Source organism: Scyliorhinus torazame, chromosome 6 (assembly GCF_047496885.1).
Source record: "Scyliorhinus torazame isolate Kashiwa2021f chromosome 6, sScyTor2.1, whole genome shotgun sequence".
Taxonomy (NCBI): domain Eukaryota; kingdom Metazoa; phylum Chordata; class Chondrichthyes; order Carcharhiniformes; family Scyliorhinidae; genus Scyliorhinus; species Scyliorhinus torazame.
The window spans coordinates 142,136,612-142,164,241 of record NC_092712.1 but is presented as its reverse complement, the minus strand read 5'-3'; the positions used below and the strand labels follow the sequence as shown (position 1 = coordinate 142,164,241).

At 49.8% G+C, this 27,630-nt stretch overlaps 1 protein-coding gene across 1 annotated transcript in view; it reads left to right on the top strand.

Moving 5' to 3' along the window:
- The window catches only part of LOC140425041 (polycystin-1-like protein 1), a 543,547-nt gene that overhangs the window by 412,023 nt on the left and 103,894 nt on the right, over positions 1 to 27,630 (top strand). The window contains exons 48-52 of the mRNA XM_072508831.1: positions 14,850 to 14,953; positions 15,239 to 15,434; positions 17,000 to 17,138; positions 17,241 to 17,325; positions 25,933 to 26,121. Of these exons, the coding sequence (XP_072364932.1) occupies positions 14,850 to 14,953; positions 15,239 to 15,434; positions 17,000 to 17,138; positions 17,241 to 17,325; positions 25,933 to 26,121 (713 nt within the window). The remainder of the gene's footprint in view (positions 1 to 14,849; positions 14,954 to 15,238; positions 15,435 to 16,999; positions 17,139 to 17,240; positions 17,326 to 25,932; positions 26,122 to 27,630) is intronic.

The following is a 27,630-nucleotide window of genomic DNA, read 5'->3' as shown; positions in this document are numbered from 1 at the left end:
TAACAAAACACCAGCCTCATATGAATCCGCCCCCCCCCCCCCCACAGGACGTTTCAAAAATAACAAAATCAAAACAGAAAAAGATAAGAACCCCACCCCAGCTACTCATTCCTCCCCCAGCCTCTAACAGTGAACTATTCTCTGAAATACAATATAAACAGCTGCCATCTCGAGTAGAACCCTACAAGCGACCCCCTCACGGTGCATTTGACCTTTTCGAGATGCCAAACTCCATCAAATTCCCTAACCACGCCGAAGTATTCGGCAGTGTTACCAATCTCCAGCCGAACAGAATCCGCCTCCGCGCCACCAAAGAGACAAAGCCAGGACATCCACCCTGCACCCGTCCGCAACTCTGGCACATCTGAAACCCCCAAAGTACCACTAGGAGACAAGCTTCTAGCTTGTTGCTCGTTTTAGCCTTAGTTTATTTGTTCTAATTCTGTCACCTTTGCTCACGAGTCGCCAGGTATCTTTCTGATACCACCACGTGGTTCAAGCTCAAGTTATGATTAATAATACAGCACACCGCTTAGTAAGAGTTAAAACAATGATCATTTATTATATATACAGCAATAAATACTTACACAATAATTCTACTTTCTATATCAAAACCTACCACTACAGGCCAATACTTAACTTTAGGAATGGCCCACCAGGTCAGGGAAACAAATGGTTTATCGAATTGGGTCTGGCCTGCGGGATTCAAAGGCTGATACAGGTCGATGGTTAGGAGTCTCTATCGGGTAGCGATCGCTGGAGTCAAGCTTACTTGTTTCTTTGTCGAAGGTTCTTGCGAAGGATGCGAGCAGGAAGAGAAGGGTCGATCTGAACTTGGTCCCTTACTCTTACAGTTAGCTAGTGTCTTCCCGCCTCTCGGGCGAACCTTGACCCTGGTTCCAAGTGATTGGACTTGGTCCCAATCACTCGGTTCGATATGCTCCAATAATGGGGCATTCCTTGATCGGGGGGTGGTCGCCCACCTTTCTTTGTGTTAGCCTCTCTTAGTGCCGAGAGGTCTGGAGTAGCTTTACAATGCTAATGTATAGCAATTGTTCCCGGGGATGGCTGTTCACTATGCAGATGGCTGGATTGTTGTGATGGTAATGGCTGCATGATTTGATCAGTCTGGCTTCCCCCAGAGGCGAATACACTGTTTTACCTACAGCCTTCCGTTTGAGTCCTGTTGGCTGATTTTTCCCATCAGCCTCTGCCGTTCGCCATTTTGGATCGGGATTTGACCAATTTAATCGGGAAGCAGCCATTTTACGTGGCTACAAGCTCAATATTTAGGATTGCCAACATGGTGTTGAAAACGTACCTCCAGAAACCCACCAGCTCAGAACCGGGCCAGACCATGTTTGTGTGATGTGCAGGCCCCCTTATCCTCCACCAGCCTCAAAAAACGGTTCATCCTTGCCTTAGTGAGCTGCGCTCAAAACACTACCTTTAACTCGATAAGGTTCAGCCTCGCACAGGACGACGTAGCATTCACCCTCCACAACACCTCACTCCACACCCCCTCCTCCAGTATTGTCCCATCTCCTCCACCCATTTTGCTTTTATCCCTTCCACCGAACTCAACTCTTTCCCCACTATCCGTGCATTCATGCTGGAAGTACTGTCCTCCTCTGACCCCAAAAAGGAGAGAATCCGCTTGTTATAACCTGCCTACTTACCATTGGCTGGGGACTAATGACTATCGCAGAATCCTGTGGGAGTATGAGCTTCCCCAATGAGGGGGGCGGAGAAACCACTAGTAAACTCCTAGTATAAATAAAGCTGGCCAGTTCAGGAACCAGCAGGAAGGAGTATGTAGCAAGGGAAGTTACTGCTACTGTTATGTATATATGTTATAGTAAATAAATGTTATTACTTTGTATCCTTAAAACTCGTGCTGGATTCTTCGTGGCCCTTACAAAACTGCTCCAATAAGGAAGATGGCTGCACCACTGAGAAAGCCGCAAAAAACCTCGAAACAAAACTCCGCACCTGGAGGTACCTAAACATGTCCGTACCTAACAAACCAAATTTCCCCTTCAGCTCCTCCAAGCTGGCAAACCACCCCTCCAAAAATAAACCCCCCACTCCAGCCCTCTCTCCCTCCATGCACACTGAGCACAAGTATGACAAACGAATGGTAAGTTAAGAGTTTGGCAGCAAAGTTTTGGATGACCTTTTTGATTTGATTGATTTATTATTGTCACATGTATTAGTATACAGTGAAAAATGTTGTTTCTTGCATGCTGTACAGACAACACACACTGTACATAGGGAAGGAAGGAGAGACTACAGAATGTAATGTTACAGTCATAGCTAGAGTGCAGAGAAAAGATCAACTTAACACGAGGTAGGTCCATTCGAAAGTCTGATGGCAGTAGGGAAGAAGCTGTTCTTGAGTCGGTTGATACGTGACCTCAAACTTTTGTATCTTTTTCCTGATGGAAGAAGGTGGAAGATAGTATGTCCTGGACGTGGGGTCCTTAATTATGCTGGCTGCCTTTCCGAGGCAGCGGGAATTATAGACCGAGTCACTGGATTGGAGGCTGGATTGCGTGATGGACTGGGCTACATTCATGACCTTTTGTATTTTCCTACGGTCTTGGGCAGAGCAGGAACCATACCAAGCTGTGATACAACCAGAAAGATTGCTTTCAATGGTGCATCTGTAAAAGCCGGTGAGAGTCGTAGCTGACATGCCAAATTTCCTTAGTCTTCAGGCAGCACGGTGGTGCAGTGGGTTAGCCCTGCTGCCTCACGGCGCCGAGGTTCCAGGTTCGATCCCGGCTCTGGGTCACTGTCCGTGTGGAGTTTGCACATTGTGGTGAATATATCACGGCAACTATTCACCACTGTATTGCATCGTACTATGTTGGTACCCTTGTGGGCTCTGCCCCTGGCTCCTCCCCCCTTGGGGGGAGGTATATAGATCTTGCTGCCCTGCAAGCGGCTCTCAGTGCAACGCAGTCGTAGGCAGGCACAGTTCTAGCTGATTAAAACCACTGTTCACTTCAACTCTCCGACTTGTGTGAATTGATGGTCGCATCAATTTAATCAGCTACAACATCGCGATGGAAGAAGCCCTCAAACCTGATCGACTGGAACTCGACCCACAGGCCGCTGAAACCAAAGGGATTTTTTCGCACTGGCTCCGCTGTTTTGAGGCCTACCTCGCCGTCCCCTCCTCGCCCTCCATCACGGCCGAACAGAAACTGAGCCTCCTCCATGCCCGGGTGAGCCACAGAATCTCCGTGCAAATCGAGGAAGCGACCACGCACGCATACGTGGTCGCGATCCTAAAAAGGCAATACGTGAGGCTGGTGAACGAAGTGTTCGCGTGACATCTCCTCACCACTCGCCGCCAACGCCCCGGGGAATCGTTGGAGGAGTACCTATGCGACCTGAAAGTACTCACGCGAAGCTGCAACTACAAGGACGTCAGGCCCGCACAACACATGGAACTCGCCATCCGGGACGCCTACGTGGCTGGGGTCCGGTCCAACTACGTCAGACAGCGCCTGCTCGAGAAGGGCACCCTCGACCTAGAAGAGTCGGTAAAACTAGCCACCTCCCTAGAAGTAGCGTTTCAGAGCCTCAACGCTTTCCCCTCCTACCACGCGACCCCCTCGTTGTCACCCGACCAGAGGGTGCCCCAGGCCTGTGCTGCGCGGCTGCCCACCAAACCCGAGGAGTTGCCCTGCTATTTCTGTGGCCAGCACCAACACCCCAGGCAGCTTTTCCCAGCTCGGAACGCGACCTGCAGTGACTGCGGCAAGAAAGGACACTTTGCCAAAGTCTGCCTAGCCAGGCCCAAAACCTCCAAATCGCAGACCCGTCTTTCGGACTCACAGGCCCGCAGACCCCGCAGCGTGGCTGCGAGCCTGCCGGCTCTGCCCCTCCGGACGCGGCCTCTGCCTCGTATTGTCCATGGGGGCAGCCATCTCCGACTCTACTCTACACGTGCGACTCACGGGGGCCGCCATCTTGGCCGCCGTCTCCCACACGGCCTGCCATGTGCGACTCATGGGGGCAGCCATCTTGGCCGCCATCTTCATCGCCGCCCGATACATGCGACCGACGGAGGCAGCCGTCTTGGCCGCCATCTTCATCGCCGCCCGACACGTGTGACCGACGGGGGCAGCCATCTTGGGACCACCCCATCCCCTCCGACCACGCCGGCTACCCGCAACTCGGCGCGGTCACGCTTGACCAGTCACGCCCAAAGCACCTCAGGAACTCGATGATGACCGTCCGGGTCAATGTGCACGAAATGCCCTGCTTCTTTGAATCCGGGAGCACGGAGAGCTTCGTACACCCAGACACGGTAAGGCGCTGTTCTCTCCAAATTTCCCCCGCATCTCAAACAATCTCCCTCGCTTCCGGATCGCATTCAGTGCAGATCCAGGGGGTACTGTGTCGCGAACCCCGCGATACAGGGCACCGAGTACGCCAATTTTAAACTATATCTACTTCCCAATCTCTGCGCTCCTCTCCTGTTGGGACTGCACTTCCAATGCAACCTCAGGAGCCTGACCCTGAAGTTCGGCAGGCCCCTGCCTCCTCTCACCGTATGTAGCTTCATGACCTTAAAGGTCGACCCTCCCCCGCTCTTCGCGAACCTCACTGCAGACTGTAGACCCGTCGCCACCAGGAGCAGGCAGTACAGTATCCAGGACAGGACTTTTATCAAGTCCGAGGTCCAGCGGCTCTTGAGGGAAGGGGTCATCGAGGCCAGTAATAGCCCCTGGAGAGCCCAGGTGGTGGTCGTCCAGACTGGGGAGAAGAACCGGATGGTTGTAGACTACAGCCAAACCATAAACCGGTACATGCACCTCGATGCGTACTCCCTTCCCCGGATAGCGGACATGGTGAATCAGATTGCACACTACCGGGTGTTCTCCACGGTAGATCTGAAGTCCGCATTCCATCAGCTCCCGATCTGCCCGGGGGACCGCCAATACACAGCCTATGAGGCAGACGGCCGCCTCTTCCATTTCCTCCGGGTCCCCTTCGGCATCACCAATGGGGTCTCCGCCTTCCAAAGAACGATGGACCGAATGGTGGGCCAGTACGGGCTTCGGGCCACACTTCTGTACTTGGACAACGACACCATCTGCGGCCACGACCTGCAGGACCACGATGCCAACCTTCAGAAGTTGTTTCTCCAAACCGCCCAAGCCCTCAACCTCACTTATAACAAGGAGAAATGCGTTTTCCGCACAACCCGACTGGCCATCCTCAGCTATGTCGTGGAAAACAGAGTCCTAGGGCCCGACTCCAATTGCATGCGCCCCCTCCTGCAACCCTCCCTCCCCCACTGCCCCAAGGCCCTGAAAAGATGCCTCGGGCTCTTTTCCTATTATGCCCAAAGGATCCCCAACTATGCGGACAAAGCCCGCCCACTGATCAAAGCCATCATCTTCCCCCTGTCGGCTGAGGCCCGCCAGGCCTTCAGCAGCATCAAGGCACATATTGCCAAAGCCGCGATGCACGTGGTGGACGAGTCCATCCCCTTCCAGGTGGAGAGTAACGCGACAGAGTTCGCCCTCGCCGCTACCCTTAACCAGGCGGGCAGGCCCGTAGCCTTTTTCTCCTGTACCCTCAACGCCTCCGAGATTCGACACTCCTCAGTCGAAAAAGAGGCTTAAGCCATCGTGGAAGCTGTACGGCACTGGAGGCACTACCTCGCTGATAGGAGGTTTACCCTTGTCACCGACCAACGATCGGTCGCCTTCATGTTCGACAATACACCAGGGCAGATCAAGAATGATAAAATCTTGAGGTGGAGGATCGAACTCTCCACCTAAAGTTACGATATTGTGTATCGTCCTGGGAAGCTCAACGAGCCCCCAGATGCCCAGTCCCGCGGCACATGCGCCAGCGCGCAAGATGACCGACTCCGGGCCACCACAGTGACCTCTGCCACCCGGGGGTCACCCGGCTTCCCCACTACATCAAGGCCCGCAACCTGCCCTACTCCACCGAGGAGGTCAGGGCCATGACCAGGGACTGCCAAATCTGCGCGGAGTGTAAGCCGCACTTCTATCGACCAGATAAGGCCCACCTGGTAAAGGCGTCCCGGCCCTTCGAGCGCCTCAGCATTGACTTCAAAGGGCCCCTCCCCTCTACCAACCGCAACGCGTATTTTCTCAACGTCGTTGCCGATTACTCCCTCTTCCCCTTTGCAATCCCTTGCCCCGACATGACCACGGCCACTGTCATTAAGGGCCTGCATAGTATCTTCACCTTGTTCCGTTTCCCCACTTACGTCCACAGTGAATGGGGCTCCTCATTTATGAGCGACGAACTGCGTCAGTACCTGCTCGGTAAGGGCATCGCCTCAAGCAGGACTACCAGTTACAACCCCCGGGGAAACGGACAGGTGGAGAGGGAGAACGCGACGGTATGGAAGGCCCTCCTCCTGGCCCTATGGTCTAGGAATCTCCCAGTTTCCCACTGGCAGGAGGTCCTCCCCGACGCGCTCCACTCCATTAGGTTACTCCTTTGCACAGCCACGAACGAGATCCTTCATGACCGCCTATTTGTTTTCCCTCAGAAATCCACCTCCGGGGTCTCGCTTCCAGCCTGGTTGACAACACCGAGGCCCATCCTCCTCAGAAAACACGTGAGGAGCCATAAGTCCGACACCCTGGTCGAGAGGGTCCAGCTCCTTCACGCCAACCCCCAGTATGCCTACGTGGCGCACCCCGACGGCTGACAAGATACAGTCTCCCTCTGGGACCTGGCACCTGCAGGATCCCCTGCAACCATCACATACCCCCCACCCCCAACCTACACCAAACAGCGCCCCTGCCCCTGCATGTCCTACACCCCCCCCCCCCCCGCCCCCCCTCCTACACCCCCTTCCCCCATTGCCGACCTACAGGGGTTGAAGCTCCAGAAGACACGCTCCCGGAGTCAACACCCATGCCCACAGCGACGAGTTCAACACCCATGCCCGCAGCGAGACCACAGCTCAGGCGATCGCAGCGAACAATCAAGGCACCGGACAGACTCAACCTGTGCGCCCACTTCACCCCCGCTGGACTTCAATTTTTAACAGTAGTGAATGTGGTGAATGTATCACGGCAACTATTCACCACTGTATTGCATTGTACTATGTTGTTGCCCTTGTGGGCTCCACCTATGGACCATTGTATCACATTACATCGCATTGTATCATGTTGGTGCCCTTGTGGGCTCCGCCCCTGGTGCCGTCCCCCTCGGGGGAGGTATATAGATCTGCTGCCCTGCTGGAGGCTCTCAGTGCAGAGCAGTCGCAGGCAGGCACAGTTCTAGCTTTAGTGATGGCACAAATTAGGTTGGAAGCTCATTTCACAGTCGTATGTGAACAGACTGGTTTAATCTCAGACTGTGGCCAAGGAGTGGGATGGAGTCAGTAGCAAGGGAATGATGTTTGCAGCAGAGACCCAAAACAGTGGCTTCAGTCTTTGCAGTATATCATTGGAGGACATTTCTGCATGTATGGTATTGGATGGTAGCTAAGTAGTCTGATAATTTATTTTATTTTATTTTTTTGGAAATGTTTGCTATTGAGTTTTCATATTTTATATCCAACAAATTATAAATTATACATTATCAGAAAAAAAGTGCAAAAACCAACACGTATATTTACAAGTGAGCATCTTTATAACAACAACAATGGCCGTGACCCCACCCCCCCCTTTAACCGGCATACATATTTTACGTTCCCCAATATGGCCGAGACACACATTTACAGGCATTTATATACAATTTGGTTTGGGCCTTAGCTTGCCCATGCGGCTTGGCTCTCCTGTTCGTATCTCGGATTTTCCTTCACCCACCCCCACTTTGCGGAGGAGGTTTTTGACTTGAATGTACCTCAGGTCATTCCCTCTTGGTAGCCGAAACATCTCCGTGAGTTCCCCCAGGGTCGCTACTTTAGCTTCCGTGTACATGTCCCTAACTGCTCCCCTTATCCTGTCTCCACCTTTTGAAGGTCGCGTCCACTATTGCGAGAGTGAACCTATGGATATTACAGATGGGGATCATGGTGGTCATTTCGGTTCAGCCAAACGATGTCTCATTTACGACCACGTTCAGAGATAGTCTGATAATTTAGCAGCAGTGGAGGAGTTGAGAAAGATAGTGATGAGGAAAAACTAGGTACTGTGAGCATTTATGCGTGTATTTATTCAGCACCTTCAACATGTGCAATTTTCCAAGGCACTTCACAGGACCGGTTATCAAACAAAAAAAACAACATCAGACTAAAAGAGCCACACTCAAAATCTTGTCGCTCATCAACCTGTGCTGACTTTCTTTATGAGAGAGTTACCTAAATTTCCTCATTCCCCTGATTTTACCCTAAATCGCTACATTGTCTTCCCTTCAAGTCTTTATCAAACTTCCTTTTGGAAGTATTAAATATTAAGCTGAAGGCAAGTTCAAAGGCTTCAAGGGGAGGCAGGGTGTCTATGATCGGGCAGGAGAAGGTAAAGTGGGAACTCCACTTCTACCAATCAAGTTTTTAAACATGTATTCGTTCATGGGACGTGGGCATCGCTGGCTGACCCAGCATTTATTGACCATCCCTAGTTACCGTTGAAGGGGCAGTTAAGAGTCAACCACATTGCTGTGGGTCTGGAGTCACATGTAGGCCACACCAGGTAAGGACGGCAGATTTACTTCGCTAGGGGACATTAGTGAGCCCGATGGAGTTTTATGACAATTTAACAATGGTTTCATGGTCATCACTAGACATTTAATTCCAGATTTTTTTTTTATTGAATTCAAATTTAATCATCTGCCGAGATGGGATTCGAATCCGGGCCCCCAGAGCTTTACCCTGGGTCTCTGGATTACTAGTCTAGTGGCAATACCACTGTCTCTGCTGTCCAAGTTGCCACTGTCCAAGGCAGGAAGGCTTGAGGTTTGCTTTCCCACGCAGATGCTAGTTGAGGGGCTTAAGTGGGCAATATAATGTGCTGGGAAGATGTAAATCAGAGACTAGATACTTCTACTCTGGTAGAAAGGAAAATTGATGACTGAATCACTTCTCTCCCCTTTCCTCTGTTTACCTTTGAGGAGCTGACCCTCAGCATAACTCAGATGAATTCTGGGAAATGTATAGTGTTCTGGACAATGAATAATCTGCAACTTTTTTTAAAAACAATATTTTTTATTAAGATTTTTTAACAACACAATTTTCCCCCTTACAAACAGCAACCCCCCCCCCCCCCCCCCGGTAACAAAATAACGCAAAATCTCCCTGAGCAAGACATATACATGGCAAGATGGTATATTTACATAGCTTTATACACTGGCTCTTGGCCGCACGTACCGTTTCCCCCCACCCTCCATACCATCACCCGCTCGTCCATCCCCTCAAACAATCTCTTGTCCCCCCCTCCCCCCCCCCCCCCGCCCCAGGGTTGCTGCTGCTGCTGACCGACCACCTTCTAATGCTCCGCGAGGTATTCTAGGAACGGTTGCCACCGCCTGTAAAACCCCTGTGTAGACCCGCTCAAAGCAAACTTAATTCTCTCCAATTTTATGAACCCCGCCATGTCGTTAATCCAGGCCTCCAGGCTAGGGGGCTTCACCTTCTACCACAATAGCAAGACCTTTCGCCGGGCTACTCTGGACGCAAAGGTCAGAATTCCGGCCTCTTTCGCCTCCTGCACTCCCAGCTCATCCACTACTCCAAATATTGCTAGCCCCCAGCTTGGCTTGACCCGGACTTTCACCACCTGGGATATTACTCCCGCCACTCCTCTCCAGAACCCCTCCAGTGCCGGGCATGACCAAAACATATGGACATGGTTCGCCGGGCTCCCTGAACATCTTTCACATCTATCCTCTACCCCAAAGAACCTACTCAGCCTCGCCCTCGTCAAATGCGGTCTGTGAACCACCTTAAATTGTATCAGACTGAGCCTGGCACATGAGGAGGAGGTATTAACCCTACCCAGGGCATCGGCCCACAGCCCTTCCTCAATCTCCTCCCCCAGCTCCTCCTCCCATTTACCTTTCAATTCTTCTACTAGCGCTTCCCCCTCTTCTTTCATCTCTTGGTATATTTACGACACCTTGCCCTCCCCGACCCATACCCCCGAGATCACCCTATCTTGAACTTCTTGTGCCGGGAGCAACGGAAATTCCCTCACCTGTCGCCTCACAAAAGCCCTCACCTGCATATATCTAAATGCATTTCCCAGGGGTAACTCAAATTTCTCCTCCAGTGCCCCTAGGCTCACAAATGTCCCGTCAATGAACAGGTCCCCCATTCTTCTTATCCCCGCCCGATGCCAGCCTTGGAACCCCCCGTCCATCTTCCCCGGGACAAACCGGTGGTTACCCCTGATCGGGGACCACACCGATGCTCCCATTGCACCCCTGTGCCTTCTCCACTGGCCCCAGATCCTTAGTGTTGCCGCCACCACCGGGCTTGTGCTGTATTTTGTCGGCGAGAGCGGCAGCGGTGCCGTTACCAACGCCCCCAGGCTCGTTCTTTACAGGACGCCATCTCCATCCTCTTCCATGCCGCCCCCTCTCCCTCCATGACCCAGTTGCGGATCATCGCCACGTTTGCTGCCCAGTAGTAACTCCCTAGGTTTGGCAAAGCCAACCCTCCTCTGTCCCTGTTGCATTCCAAGAACCCTCTCCTAACCCTCGGAGTCTTATTTGCCCACACATCCCCCATAATACTCCTACCTACTCTCTTGAAAAAGCCCTTGGTGATCACGATGGGGAGGCACTGAAACACAAACAAAAACCTCGGAAGGACCACCATTTTGACCGACTCCACCCTACCCGTTAACGAGAGCGGGAGCACGTCCCATCTTTTAAAATCCTCCTCCATTTGCTCCACCACCCTCGTCAAATTCAGTTTATGTAGGGCCTCCCAACTTCTGGCTATCTGGATCCCCAGATACCGAAAACTCCTCTCCGCCCTCCTCAGCGGTAGGTCCCCTATCCCTCTTTCTTGGTCCCCTGCCTGTAATACAAAAAGCTCACTCTTATCTACATTAAGCTTGTAGCCCGAGAACTGTCCAAACTCCTTCAGAGTCTGCATGACCTCCACCATCCCCTCCATTGGGTCCGCCACGTATAGCAGCAGGTCATCCGCATATAGCGATACCCGATGCTCCTCTCCCCCGCGGACTATCCCCCTCCATTTCTGAGACTCCCTAAGTGATATGGCCAAGGGTTCGATCGCCAATGCAAACAACAGGGGGGACAGGGGGCACCCCGGTCTCGTCCCTCGGTACAGCCGAAAGTACTCCGACCTCCGCCGGTTCGTCACTACACTCGCCACCGGGTCGCTGTAAAGGAGCTTAACCCATCTAATAAACTCTCCCCCGAACCCAAACCTGCGCAATACCTCCCAGAGGTACTCCCACTCTACTCGGTCAATGGCTTTTTCCGCGTCCATAGCTGCCACTATCTCCGCCTCTCCCTCCTCCGATGTCATCATTATCACGTTTAAGAGCTGCCGCACATTGATATTTAACTGCCTGCCCTTTACAAATCCCGTTTGGTCCTCGTGAATCACCCCCGGGACACAGTCCTCAATCCTAGTGGCCAGTACCTTCACCAATAGCTTAGCATCCACATTGAGGAGCGAAATCGGCCTGTACGATCCACATTGCAGTGGATCCTTGTCTCGCTTTAGAATCAAGGAGATTGTCGCCTCCGACATTGTCTGGGGCAGAGTTCCCTCCTCTCTTGCCTCGTTGAAGGTCCTCACTAGCAGCGGGGCCAGCAGGTCCACATATTTTCTATAGAACTCCACCGGGAACCCATCCGGCCCCGTGGCCTTCCCCGCCTGCATGCTCCCCAAACCCTGACTCAACTCCCCCAACCCAATTGGTGCCCCCAAACCAACCGCCTCCTGCTCCTCCACCCTCAGGAACCCCAGCTGGTCCAGGAATTGTCTCATCCCCTCTCCCCCCCCCCCCCCGGGGGTGGGATCTGTACAGCTCTTCATAGAAGGCCTTGAATACCTTATTTATTTTTGTTGCACTTCGAACCGTGGCTCCCCTTCCATCTTTGTTTCCCCGTATTTCCCTCGCTGCCGCCCTCTTACGGAGCTGGTGCGCCAGCATCCGACTAGCCTTTTCCCCGTACTCGTAGGTCGCCCCTTGCGCCTTCCTCCACTGTGCCTCCGCCTTGCCCGTGGTCAGCAGGTCAAACTCCGTCTGGAGCCGTCGTCTTTCCCCAAGTAATCTTTCCTCTGGGGCCTCTGCGTATCTCCTGTCCACTCGCAAGATCCCCCCCACTAACCTCTCCCTTTCCATTCCCTCTGTCTTCTCCCTATGAGCCCTGATGGAGATCAGCTCTCCCCTGATCAACGCCTCCCATACCACCCCCACTCGCACCTCCCCATTGTCGTTGGCCTCCAAGTACCTTTCGATACACCCCCTCACCTTCCCACACACCACCTCATCGGCCAGCAGTCCCACATCCAGCCGCCACAGCAGGCGTTGGTCCCTCTCCTCCCCCAGCTCCAGTTCCACCCAGTGCGGGGCATGGTCCGAAACGGCTATGGCCGAATACTCCGTCCCCTCCACTCTCGGGATGAGCGCCCTGCCCAGAACAAAGAAATCTATCAGGGAGTAAGCCTTATGCACGTGGGAGAAAAAAGAAAATTCCCTGGCCTGCGGTCTTGCAAACCTCCATGGGTCCACTCCCCCCATCTGATCCATAAACCCCCTAAGTACCTTGGCTGCCGCCGGCCTCCTTCCCGTCCTTGATCTGGAGCGGTCCAGTGCTGGGTCCAGCACCGTGTTGAAGTCCCCTCCCATTATCAGTCCTCCTACCTCCAGGTCCGGAATGCGCCCCAACATGCGCTTCATAAATCCCGCATCATCCCAGTTCGAGGCGTATATATTTACCAACACCACCCACGTCCCTTGCAACCTACCACTCACCATCGCATATCTCCCTCCATTATCCGCTACAATAGTCTTGGCCTCAAATGACACATGCTTTCCCACCAGAATTGCCACCCCTCTATTCTTTGCGTCCAATCCCGAGTGAAATATCTGTCCTACCCATCCCTTCCTTAACCTGACCTGGTCCGCCACCTTCAGGTGTATCTCCTGGAGCATAGCCACGTCTGCCTTCAGTCCCTTCAAGTGCGCGAACACTCGAGCCCGCTTCACCGGCCCATTCAGGCCCCTCACGTTCCACGTTATCAGCCTGATTGGAGGGACTCTCTCACCCCCCCCCCCCCCCCCCCCCCCCCCCCCCACTCCCACTAGCCATCTCCTTTTCTGGGCCAGTCCCTTGTCCGCGTCTCCCTCACTCACCAGTCCCCCAGCCGGGGGACCCCCGTCCCAGCCACCTCTTCTGTGTCCCGTTCTCTTTCGGCCAGTGCAGCAGCAACCCTTTCCCCCCCCCCTCTTCACCGCCCTCCCCCGCCCCCCCCCCCCCCCCCCCCCCGCTAGATCCCCGTCTAGCTTTTTTGCTCCCCCCATATCGCTCCCGTAAGTCAGCTGACACCTGCTGACCCCGGCTTCCCCCGCCATCCCTTTGACCCACCCCCCCGTGTGGGAATCTCCCAATCAATGTACATTCCTTTGTTCTCCTTCCCGCCTTTCTTGCCGAGTGCGGGAAAGACAACCCCGCGCTTTCCAAAGCCTGCCCCGCCCCCCATGGCGCAGCTCCTGTCGTGGCCTTGTCCCACTCCCCCAGCCCATATAACATTTCCTGCGCGTGGTTGACCCCCTATGTACAACCACCATCATACTTCAACCCTCAAACACCCCCCTCCCACTCAAACCCTCAATTAGAGTCCAATTTTTCAGCTAGTATAAAGGTCCACGCCTCTTCGGGCGTTTCGAAGTCGTGGTGTTGGCCATTATGTGTAACCCACAGTCGCGCTGGCTGCAACATTCCAAATTTCACTCCTTTCCGATGCAGCACCGCTTTGGACCGGTTGAAACCCGCTCTCCGCTTAGCGACCTCAGTGCTCCAGTCCGGGTATATTCTGATCTCCGCATTGTCCCACTTGCTGTTCCGCTCCTTCTTGGCCCATTTCAGGACCCTCTCTCTGTCCGTAAACCGGTGAAATCTCACCACCATCGCCCTTGGTGGCTCTTTTGCCTTGGACTTCCTCGCTAGCACTCGGTGCGCCCCATCCAGCTCCAGCAATCCCGGGGGGGCCTCCGCACCCATCAGCGTCCCGATCATTGTGCGCGCATATGCCGCGGCATCGGCCCCCTCCACTCCTTCTGGGAGACCCAGGATCCTCAAGTTGTTTCTCCTTGATCTGTTCTCCAGGTCTTCGAGTCTTCCCGCCCACGTCTTGTGCAGCGCCTCGTGCCGCTCCACTCTCTCCGCCAGGCCCACCAGCTCGTCGTCGTTCTCACTCACTTTTTCCTGGATCTTCATCTCTTGGGCTTTCTGGGTTGCTCCAAGTCTTTCAATCATTGCCAGTATAGGCGCCACCATCTCCTTACACAGCTCCTCGAAGCAGCACTTGATGAATTCTTTCATCTCCTCTCTGTCCGTGGGCGCCGCCATTTTTTTTTTTCTTTCTTCTCCTGCTGCTCCAGGGCCGCTTTTTTCACTGTTTTGCTGCGGGTCCGATCCATGCAGGTTTGTAGGGGACCTTTCTCCTTCCTTCCCCACGGGTTGTTTTTTTTTTTTAAAGTGCCGTTGGGGCTCCGTTAGCGGGCCCAAAAGTCCGTTTTCGCAGGAGCTGCCGAATCGCGCGGCTTAGCTCCGCAGCGCCGCAACCCGGAAGTCATAATCTGCAACTCTACACAGCATATGCAAAAATAAATTTAAGATACAACAATGAACACTGCCACTTTGGATAGTTTCAATTACTTTATGTTCCTATATTAATTCTTCAGCTCATCGGGATGCTCTGCTGGCCTCAGACAGTGCATTTGAATCGTACCTGTCCTGGCAGAATCTGCAGCAATGGGCACAGGAAGTTTGGAGGAAAAAATACGAGGTAAGCATCATGTTACAGAAAAAAAAATCACTTGAATCTGCTCAAGATAATGAAACTACAACAACTTGCATTTATGTAGCAGCATTTCTTTGTCAAAGTGGTAGGTTTTAAGGGGGAGGATTTTAACAAACATGGATGTGCAAGAGACTCGGTTGAATGTATGCAAAGATATAGGGTTGCAGGAGGTTATAGAGGGAGGGAACAGTGTGGACATTTAGGAATCTGAAAACATGGATGAGAGTTGTTAAATCGGTTTGTCATAGATATATGCTTGCCTTTCCTCAGCGTGGTTTGCTGGAGCCACAATCCCCCAGCATTCACTCAGAGCACGATAGTGAAATGAGCAATAAGAAAGATGGAAATTGCTTGTCTGAAGGCAGCTCAAGTGGATTTGAGGATTGCAGTTCGCAAGAAAATGCCAAGCCGATAGCGAAGGATTCCAAACCCAACTGTAGTGACCGACGATCAGATTATTCATCAGGTAGGGGAAAAAAGTTAAGGGATTAAATTGAACTGGTAGCATTTAATGGGATTAATGACCGCAAGCTAATGTTACCGTGCTGTAGTCAACTAACAGTGGCCATAGAAGACTTGGAATTGTTGTGATGTCATGATTGACATTTTATTGTAAATTTAGCAGTGGGTCTTCTGTAAACATGTGTTTACTCTATTGAGATTTCCCTCTTTCATTTCCACAGTTGACAAATATAGGGCTGGATTCTCTAATTTTGAGGCTATGTCCCCACGCCGGCGTGGGAACGGTGGCGTTTTACGACAGAGAAAAATGGCGTAAAATGGCCACCAATCCTCTGTTTGGCTGGCGGCTAGCATCAAGGCAGCATAGAACACCCGGCTCTAGCTGCTGATACGGCCCGGAGAATTGCCGAGTCCGTGGCTGCACATGCGCACGGCGGCGGCCTCTTGCGGACCCTACCTACAAAATAGTGCCCCCCCCCTTTGGCCGGCTCGCACACCCAGATCACCCCCCAACAGTGCCCCACAGCCCCTGGCAAAGGCCCTCCCTCGACTGTGTGGCGCCGCTGGACTGAGTCCGCATCCGCCACGCCGAGTTCCTGATGGGTGAGACCATGAGAAACCCACGCCGTCGGAAACTCAGCCGGTCGGGGATGGAGCATTGGGGGGTGGGCCTCAGGCAATGTCCTGAGGCCATTGGTACGGTACGAAGCGTACTTTCTGAATACACCTCTTTGGAGTGGGCGGAGCATCGCAAAAGCGGCACCGCCTCCGATTCGGTCGTGAACAGGGATTCTCCGGCTAATTAGCAAACCCAATTTCGGCGACGCCGACTGGAGAATCCCGCCCATGATTTGTTTTTCTACACAGCTCTCCGGCTGGGATTCACTATTCCCCATTATTAGGAATTGCGATTGGGTGGAGAATGGAATGTTGGCAGAAAAATGGGATTGGCGCCAGGCGTCAGACCGGTTCCCATTCTCTACTCCCCCACCACCAGTGGGAGCGTGCTACTCTCCCCGTGCCGCATGGCCAAGGACTATGACTCACACCTGGGTGCCGTTCCGAGCGCAGACCAGTCCTGATACCCGCTGGCTGGACTCCGGATCAGAGAATCCTGGCCTCTGAGTCTCCCTGTACTACTGAACACTCACATTATGAGAAATATGGCCATACTGAATTGCTCCCAGACATTCTGCAGTTAGTAATCTTAGATGACTAGATAGGTATTTTGGACAGAGATGAGGAGAAATGTATTCACCCAGCGAGTGGTGAAAGTGAAATTCGTTACCACAGGAAGTAGTTGAGGCCAAAACATTGCAAGTTTTGAACATGCAATTAGATATAGCACTTGGCGTGAAGGGGATCAAAGGATATTGGGGGAAGGCGGGTCAGGCTATTGAGTTGGATGATCAGCCATGACCATAATGAATGGCAGAGCAGGCTCGAAGGGCCGAATGGCCTTCTCCTATTTTCTATGTTTCTATGATTGTATTTAAGTTAACTATTCGAAACCAAACAATGGAAATGCCTCTGAGTATAATCTCTCAAATAACATCTTAATATCTCCAGAACACAGCAGTTTGTTTGAACAGCCTGTGATGAATAGAACCCAACATTGTCTCCCAAGTTGGTGCAATTATCTGGCCTGGGTGATCTGCCTTTTGATTGCTTTGGTGTGCACATTGATAACAAGCTTGTTAGGATTACGGTAAGAAGATCTGCAGTTTGTATGTCGCATTTCCAATTATTTTATCTCTTTTTAAAATATAAATTAATTTAATACTGTGGCAATTTCTCTTATTCATTTCAGGTTTGGACCAACCAAATCTATATTATGGTTACATTCACTGTTCTTCTCCCTGCTGTTCTGTGTCTTTGTCATCCAACCTATTGCAGTAAGTATGAAGAAAGACGACTGTCTACCTGATACAGAGGTGCAGTGTGGTCTACTTGCTCTCCTCCAAAGAACAAAAACACAGGGACAGATGCCAGCCCTTCAGGTCATTGATGCTGCTGCATTTTTAACATGACAGCCCTATCTTTACAGTCTCAGTACCCTGATAAAATCATTGTTATGCTGCACTTTCCGAGTGAGCAACGAAAAAGAATTTGAGAGAATTTCTGCGACAATTAAATGGTAATTAACTGTTGTCCATGAAGGACCACTGGCACCTCTCTCGATTTGAGAGAGACAGTTGATTATATTGCATTTGGTGCACTGCTTCACATTAAGCATTGGCAAGTCAAGGAGGCAGGCCTCTATGAATGACCACAGCTTGTATGGGGATTGAACAGATGCTGTAAGTGTCATTCTGTTCCTCGGCAACTGTGTTGTAACTGTTCGACATAAAATGTAAAGTGCAATGTTTTATTACATGGTTCACCCATTTATCTTTCACACATAGAGCATAAGGGGTGATTCTATCCAATAGTCAGCTCTTCCTCCCTTAATCATAGGAAGAAGAGCATGCTATTTGACCATCAAGGCTGTTTGGTCATTCAATCAGATCGTAGCTGATCTGTATTTCAACTCCACTTACAAGACTTTGTTCCATATTTCTAAATATTCTTACTCAACAAAAATCTGTAAGTCTTTGTCTTGATATTTTCAACTGATTTAACATTCACAGTCTTTTTGGAGAGAAAGCGACAGACTTCCATTACTTGTATGAAGAAGTGCTTTCTGATTTCACTCCTAAATTGCCGTGCTCTCATTTCAAAAACACTGCCTCTTTTTCTCAATTCCTCCACTTGTTTCTCTATTTCTACTCCATTAATTCCTTTTTCTCATTTTAACCTCTTAATAAGATAACCCCACAACCGTCTGAACTTAAATGAATATAAGACAAGTTTATGCAACCTATCCTCTTGCAACTTTTAAGCCTGGTATGAATCTAATGATTAGGTGTTTAACTCCTCCATGACCAATCTGTTTTTCCTGAGGTTTGTTGTCCAAAATTGAAAGCAGTGTTCCAGACGGGGTTGAACAATTGTACAACTAAGCATCACTTCCTCACTTTTAAATGCCTACTTCTCTGAGACAAGGACCAACTTTTTATGAGTCCTTTTTGATTGCTTTGTGCCTAGGGCTTAATGTTTTATGTAATCTGTCACTTAAATCTTTCCTCCTCCATAATCTCCTGTCTCTCACTATTTATTTTCTGACTTTCAACAATCGATTGAACTCCATCTCATAGAATCATACAGTACACAAAGAGGTCCTTCAGCCCATCATGTCTGTGCTGGCCATCAAGCACCTATCTATTCTGATCCCATTTTCTAGCACTGGTCCATAGGGTTGTGTGCTATGGTATTTCAAGTGCTCATCTAAATCCTTCTTAAATGCTGTGTCCCCTCTACCTCCCTTTCAGACAGCGAGTTCCCACCTCCCTCTGGATGAAAAGGATTTTCCTCAAATCCCCTCTAAATCTCTTGTCCACTACCTTAAATCTATGTGCCATGTTTATTGACTCCTCTACTAATGGGAAAGGTTTCTTCCTGACTACCCTATCTATGTCCTTCACAATTTTGTACAGCTGGTTTAGCTCAGTGGGCTAGACAGCTGGTTTGTGATGCAGAACAAGGCCAGCAGCCTTGTACAATTTCTGTACTTACCCGAACAGGTGGTGGAATGTGGTGACTAGGGGCTTTTCACAGTAACATCATACTTGTGACAATAAAAGGTTATTATTATTACACCTCAGTCAGGTCCCCCCTTAGTCTTCTCTGCTCTAAGGAGAACAACCCCAGCCTAACCAATATCTCTTCATAGCTGAATCGCTCCAGCCCAGGCAGCATCCTGCTAAATCTGATCTGCACCTTTACAGTGAAATCATCTCCTTACTATTGTGTGGCAACCAGAACTGCACACTGTACTCAAGCTGTGGCGTAATGAGCATTTATACAGCTCCATCATAACCTCCCTGCTCTTATATTCTATGCCTCGGTTAATAAAGACAGGTTTCCCATAAACCTTCTTAACCACTTTATTTACCTGTCCTGCTGCCTTCAGGGATCTTTGGACATGCACTCTGAGGCCCCTCTGGTCCTCTGTACATCCTAGCACCTTTGTTCATTGTATAGTCCCTTACCTTGTTAGTCCTCCCAAAATGCATCAACTCCATTTTTCAGGGTTAAATTCCATTTTCCACTGTTCTTCCAATCTGACCAGCCTGTCTATATCGCCCCGTAATCCAAAGTTTTCCTCCTCACTATTTACCACACCACCAATTTTTGTGTCACCTGCGTATTTACTGATTATACCCCCCATGTTGCCGTCCAGATCATTAATGTACACTACAAACAGCAAGTTAACCAGCACCAATCCCTGTGGGTCACCACCAGACACAGATTTTCTTTGTGACTGGAAGCCTTTGACCAACATCCTCTGCGTCCTGCCACTAAGCCAAATTTGGATTCAATTTGTCAAATTGCCCTGGATCCCACGGGCTCTTACCTTCTTGATTTAAGCTCTAAAGTCCTGTCACATCCAGTTGTCCATGGTGGTGGACAAATAAACAACTCACTGGAGGAGGAGGCTTCACAAATATCCCCATCCTTAATGATGGAGGAGCCCAGCACATCGGTGCAAAAGATAAGGCTGATGGATTCTCAATAATCTTTAGCCAGAAGTGCTGAGTGGATGATCCATCTCGGTCTATTCCTGAGTCTCCCAGTCTCATAGATGCTAATCTTCAGCCAATTCAATTCACTCTATGCAATATCAAGAAACAGGTGGAGGCACTGGATACGGCAATATTGCTGAAGACCTGTGCTCCAGAACTTGCCGTAACCTGAGCCAAGATGTTCTGTTACAGCTACTACAATGGCATCTACCCCGCAATATGGAAAATTGTCCTGTACACATAAAGCAGGACTAATTCAATCTGGCCAATTAGCGCCCTTGCCACCCTATCAGTCAATTGTCAATAAAGTGAGGGAAGGGGGTCATCAACAGTGCTATCAAGTGGCACTTAACAATAACCAGCTCGCTGACGCTCAGTTTGGGTTCCGCCAGTGTCACTTAGCTCCTGACTTTATTATAGCCTTGGTTCATACATGGACAAAAATGCTGAACTCCAGAGGTGAGGTGAGAGTGACTGCCCTTGACATGAAGGCAGCATTTGGCTGCGTATGACACCAAAGAGCCCGAGCAAAACTGGAGTCAAATGAGATCAGGGGGGAAACACTCCACTGATTGGAGTCATACCCAGCACAAAAAAGGATGATTGTGGAGGTATCACAGCCCCCTCCCTGCTTTCTATGCCTACGCCGTCCGTCTCCACAGTGAACACAGATGCAAAATACCTATTTAATACCTCATTGGTTCCTCCCTCTGCAACTGGATCCTCGACTTCCTGACCTATAGACCACAATCAGTGAGGATAAATAACGACACCTCCACGATAATCCTCAATACCGGGGCCCCGCAAGGTAGCGTACTTAGCTCCCTACTATACTCCTTATACACACATAACTTTGTGGCAGAATTCGGCTCCAACTCCACCCACAAGTTTACTGATCACATGACCGTAGTGAGTCGGATCGCAAGCAACAACGAGTCAGAGTACAGGCGGGAGATAGAGAACCTAGTGGCATTGTGCAACGACAACAATCACTCAATGTCAGCAAAACTAAGGAGCTGGTCATTGACTTCAGAAAGCAAAGTGTCATACCCACCCCTTCTACATTAATGGTACCGAAGTGGAGATGGTTGACAGCTTCAAATTCCTAGGTCTACACATCACCAACAATCTGTCCTGGCCCACCCACATTGGCACTAACACCAAGAAAGCAAAACAGCACCTATTCTTCCCCAGGAAATTGAGGAAATTCGGCATGTCCACATTGACTCTTACCAATTTTTACAGATGTATCATAGGAAGCATTCTATCTGCCTACATCACAGCCTAGTATGGCAACTTCTCAGCACAAGACCGTGAGAAACTACCAAGAGTCATGAACACAGCCCAGTCCATCATGCAAACCTGCTTCCCATCCATTGACTCTGTCTACACCTCCCACTGCCTTGGGAAAACAGGCAGCATAATTAGAGACCCCTCCCATCCGGGTTATTCTCTCTTCTAATCTCTTCCAATGGGCAGAAGATACAAAAGTCTGAGAACACACACTAACATGTTCAAAAACAGCTTCTTTCACACTGATACCAGACTCCTGAATGACCCTCCTATGGACTGAACTGATCTCTCCACTCATCTTCTCTACTCTGTAGCACTACACTCCGTCTGCTTCACCTGATGTCTCTGTCTTTATATTATGTATTTATCGGATGTCCTATGTTTTTCATGTTGGAACAATCTGCCTGTACTGTACGCAGAACAATTCTTTTCATTGCCCCTCAGTACACGTGAGACTAAATCTAAATAATTATTCTATTGTATTTACACAGATTTTCCTACATATCTGCTGTTCTATCTCTCCCTGACTGGGGACCTATAGTACACACCCAGCAAAGCGACAGCGACTTTTTTGTTAAAGTGTCTTTAATTGAGGTTTTGCAGAATTTTTCATAATAAAACAGTAGTAACAATAATAACAAAACAAACTAGAGTGAACATTAACATAGTGTAAAAAGAGAATACACAATAACAATTAAAGAGACATTACTCCACGTGACCCAGTCTTCCCACACCATCCCAATGAAGCACTTACTCCACCCCCCCACCCCCCCCCCCCCCCCCCCCCAACGGATTGCTGCTGCTGACATTTTAATTTTCCCCGAGAAAGTCGATGAACGGCTGCCACCTCTGAGAGAACCCTAGCGCAGACCCTCTTAAGGCAAACTTTATTTTCTCGAGGCTGAGAAACCCAGCCATGTCATTAACCCAAGTCTCTACACTCGGGAGCTTCGAGTCCCTCCACATTAATAAAATCCATCTCCGGGCTACTAGGGAGGGAAAGGCCCAAGACGTCGGCCTCTTTCACCCCCTGAACTCCCGGGTCTTCTGACACTCCAAAGATAGCTATCTCTGGACTTGGCACCACCCGTGTGTTAAGCACCTTAGACATTGTCCTCGCGAACCCTTGTCAGAACTCTCTAAGCACCGGGCATGCCCAAAACATGTGGACATGGTTTGCAGGGCTGCCCTTGCACCTCATACAACTGTCTTCTACCCAAAAAAACTTGCTCATTCTCACACCCGTCATGTGTGCCCGGTGGACCACCTTAAATTGAATTAGACTGAGCCTAGCACATGATGAGGAGGAATTAACCCTGCCCAGGACCTCTGCCCACAGATCCGTTTCCAACTCCTCACCTAGCTCCTCCTCCCACTTGCCCTTGAGCTCTTCCACCGGGGTTTCCTCCGCCTCCTGTAGATCCTGGTAGATATTTGACACCTTCCCTTCCCCCACCCAGGTGCCGGAGACCACCCTGTCCTGTATCCTCAGTGGCAGCAGCGTCAGAAAGGCCACTACCTGTTTTTTCAGGAGGGCTCGTACTTGCAGATATTTAGAGGCGTTTCCTGGCGGTTCATTCGCCTTGGGCTTCCTTGCGAGGGCTCTGTGCACCCCGTCCAGCTCCAGGGGTCGAGGGAATACCCCCGTCCCTATCAGCGTCTCCAGTATCTTGGACACAAATGCTCCCGCATCCGACCACTCCACACCTTCGGGGAGGCCCACAATTCTCAAGTTCTGTCTCCTGGACCTGTTTTCTAGGTCCTCCAGCCTCTCCAGCCACTTCTTGTGGAGGTCATCCTGCGCCTCCACCTTAAGGGCCAATACGACCAACTCGTTCTCATGGTCGGATAGCTTTTTCTCCATCTCCTTAATCGCTTTCCCTTGTGTCGCCTGAGTTGCGATCATTTGGTCTATTCATGCCTCCATCGGGGCCAGCATGTCCTTTTTAAGATCAGCAAAGCAGCCCCTAAGGAACTCCTGTTGCTCCTGTGCCCACTGTGCCCATGCACCCTTGTCTATACCGGCCACCATGCCGTGCCTCGGCGCCCGCTCCGCACGCTTCTGTCTGTTGGGACTTAAACACTTCACCCGGCCACTCCCGGTCCAGCTATCCATACAACAGAGAGGGAATCCTTTTGGCAGTGTTCGCTTCACCAATCTGCCCCAAAAAGTCCGTGAAAACTCCTGAAAAAGGTCCGAGAGTCCGTCCCAGACGGGAGCTGCCGAATGCGCGACCCACTCTTCCATGGCCGCCACCGGAAGTCTCGTCACCACTTCTTCAATGGCCTTGGTGAGATCTTTCCACAGTTGTTCCCTCTGCTGCTGGAATTCAGCTTTAATAAAGGCCCTCAAGTCAGCTTGAAGCCTTTAAGCTTGCCCTTCCCCTCCTGCATGCTGGAAGAGGCTTTTGTCTTTGCTGCAGCTCCAGCCAAATCCCTCACTGTTTCTGCCGGGTCTGATAACCAAGAGACATACCATTCCTGGGGGAAAGTACTCTTCCAACATTCACCTACATCTTTTCATCAAAATTCTACCCTGTATTGATTAAAAAAGAGCTCTTTTCTGTAACCTTGGGCAGGGGCTGCCTTGTGTGTGACCACTTCATGGTTCACACCGGAAGTCGACTTTTTTTTATGTTCCATCCATATGGCCTCAATATTTCTACATCACCTCCTCTTTTATACACACACTGACACACACCAACCCCACCGCATCTCATCTGAAGACTTTATACCTGGAATATTGAGCTGCCAATCCCCCCACCCCCCCATCCATGCCTCTGTGATCGCAATAATATCACACTCACATGTGTTAAATCAATGTCCTCAGTTCATCTGCCTTACCCATAAGACACCTTGCATTAAAATAAATGCCGTCAAACCTTGCCACGTGGACGTTTGACTGTTCACCCTCCCCCTTCAGAATGCCCTGCAGTTGTTCAGTGACATCCTTGACCCTGGTACCAAGGGAGGTAACACACCATCCTGAAGTTACATCATCGGCTGCAGAAATGCCTGTCTGCACTCCTCACTATAGAGTCTCCTACCCTATTGCTCTTCCACTCTTACTCCTCCCCACTTGTGCAGCTGAGCCACCCACAGTGCTGTGAACTTGGCTTTGGCTGCACACCCCAGAGGAGCCGTTACTCTCAACGTTTTCAAACACAGAAAAACGGTTCTTGAGTGAGATGCACTTTGGGGCTTTCCTGACTACCCGCCTGCCCCCTCCCCCCTCCCTTCTGACCAGTCAGTCACATGTTCCCTCTCTGTCTGCACTTCCTTAAGCTGAAGGGTGACCACGTCTAAGAACGTGCTATCGACAAACCTCCCAGCCGTACTGCTGAGCCTCCAGTCCCGTACAAGCTCTGAAACCCCCACTTTTAAGCAGGTAAAAGCAGTGGCACTTCACTCAAATGTGGTCATTGTGGTGAACCACTGTAATAGGAGATGTAAGGTAGGACCTGCTCTACAGGTTCGTCGGTAGCTCCTGCCGGCTGGCTCCGCCCACAGAGAACTGTATAAATATGCATGACCCCCAGTGCCCTGCCATTTCGCCAGCTGCAGCAGGAGGCCACACATCTGACTGTAATAAAGCCACAGTTGTACCCAACTTTAGTCTTTGTGCAATTGATCGTGCATCAGTCATCCAGACTTCAAGGAATGTCTAGGAATTCCCACATGCTGCAGACCATGCAAAACACAGAACTGAGCCACCCGGTCACACTTTTAGTTAAAAGAAACACGTCGTTTTTTTCGACTCACTTTGTGTCCCTTTGTAACTTCTTGCTTCTTCCCACACAACCTCTTGTGCCTGCTCGCTTAGTGTCATTTCAGATTCATAGAATCCCTACAGTGCAGAAGGAGCATTCAAACCATTGGGTCTGCACTGACCCTCTGAAAGAGCACCCTAATCTAAGCCCAATCCCCTTTCATGACTCCTATAACCACACCGAGGGACCAATCCACCAAACTTGCACATCTCTGGACTGTGGGAGGAAACCGGAGCACCGGAGAAAACCCACGCAGACATGGGAAGAATGTGCAAACTCCACACACACAGTCGCCTGACGTCGGAGTCAACCTGGGTCCCTGGTGCTATGAGACGCCAGTGCTCACCGCGGTGCCATCCCCTTGTTAAGCATTGAGGCATTAGTTTGAAATGAAATGAAAATCACTTATTGTCACAAGTGGGCTTCAAATGAAGTTACTGTGAAAAGCCCCTAGTCGCCACCTTCCGGCGCCTGTTCCGGGAGGCTGGTACGGGTTTGAATAAGTAACCTTGAATTAAAAGAACACTGAATAGATGTATCAATGATGAGGTAAAGCCCAAATGATACTCGATAACCAATAATTTTATTTGCACATTAATAAAACTCTGCAGTAGGTAAGCTTCTATTTTCACATTTAAAATTGTATTTATAAAAATCATTAGCTACACCTAGTGGCTGAAAAGTAGCATTATATGCTCTGTGCTCTTCTCTGTGTCTGCTAAGATTAAATACTTTTGGGAACCAGTTTCTCTTGTGACAGATTTAAATGTACCATTTTAGGAATTTTCCCCTCACTGTTCAAATTCATTTTCAGATTTTCTGCATAGCAGCTGTTGTTGCACTGAAAAACAAGGATTGCAGTGATATTTACATTAGCCTTGTTGATTCTAATTCTTCATCCGAAGTCTGCAAGCAATGGAATTCTAAACCCGAATTTCTTTCTGAGCATTGTCCCATTGATACCGATTACAATCCATACAATTCCTCTGTGGATCTTGACAGGGTAACACTTGCTAACTATATTGCCTTACTTATATGTATTTCTCATTACAAAAAATGCCAGTCTGTTTCATATGTTCGTATGTTTCAAAAACATAACAAAATTGGGTAAATTGACTCCTGCCCACTATCCAATGACCCTTGCTGGAAAGGGTGTGCTGTGAAAGTTAGATGAAGAGCAAATCAGGCTTCCTAAGGTAAATAGACCATCAATATTCACCATCAAATTATGCATAAAGAATGGCGACTTGGATAAGGCACTGGAGGGTTGATGCTCCCGTGGGCCAATCAGGAGAGAAAGGCGAAAATTAGTTGCAATATTAATATTGTGCAACATTTTAGTTCTTCATGGTGCAACAATAATTACGTTTATTTGTGTGTTGGCACAGTGAAGTTAAAAGATAATTGATTGTTTAAGCAAGCGTGACAAAATTGAAGAGTTGTTACAGCTAACTGATCGACGCAATCCTGCTCCATATAACTTTGTAGCTTATTTTTGTATTTTTTTTAAGGTGTAACCTCTCCCTACATAGTGGCAAAGGAATTTTACAAATTGCTTTTTTAAAGATTAAATGTTTTATCTGACTGATTGGTTAACCGGGTTACTTCTCTATGCAATCCAGCCCCTGCTCTCTCACTCTATTTCCACTAAAGTTCTGACCATAAACTTCCTTTCTTGGCACCCATGTTAGCTGATACTGTTAATGGTTCCCCTCTCTTTCAGCTCTGCTGTCATCACCCTATGATCAAAAAGTCTTTGATTCTTCCATCCCTGTAAACTAATACCCATTCTTCAAATATTCTTTCCTGTCCAAAGTCCTTTATGGTGTCAACTTTCACAGCCTTTTTGTTTGAATCCCTCCCAGCACTTCCACCTATGTCCCCCCTACCTGTCGCAGTACCAAAATGGCTCTTACCAAAGACACAAAGTATATGCTATTTGAGTGTGTCAAACATAAGTCATCCCTCCTCATCCTTCTCAACCTGCCTGTAGTCTATGGCAGTGTTCTTCAAACGTTTTTCCGGGGATCCATTTTTACCAACCGGCCAACCTTCGGGACCCAACCCGGCTGACCTTCGCGACCCACGCTGGACGACCTGCACGACCCACCATTTTCTCTTACCTTGTTTGCTACTAACAAAAATGGAGGAAATGGTTTTGGGTCCCTTTGGCCCTCGTACACGCTCCTCCAATGGAACCTGTTGGATGAAGGTGAAGCCTTCCGGTGTCGGAAAATATGGAGTCTCCATCTGTCCAAAGTTCTGCATTTTTTTCCTGAAAAATTTTATCAAATAAAACCTCCTTGAACTTGTTAAAAAAAAAAATTAAATTATTAAAATAAATGAAAAAAATGAATAAAACCACCCCGAACTTGTAGACCGTTTAAAAAAAAAAGCGGCTGCACTGAGCATGCATGCCCGATCATCGGCGCGCATGCACATAGTTTTTAGCAGCCAGCTGCTGCGGCTGTTGGGCGCAGGTTTGCGCGATCAGGAGCGCCGCGACGGACGG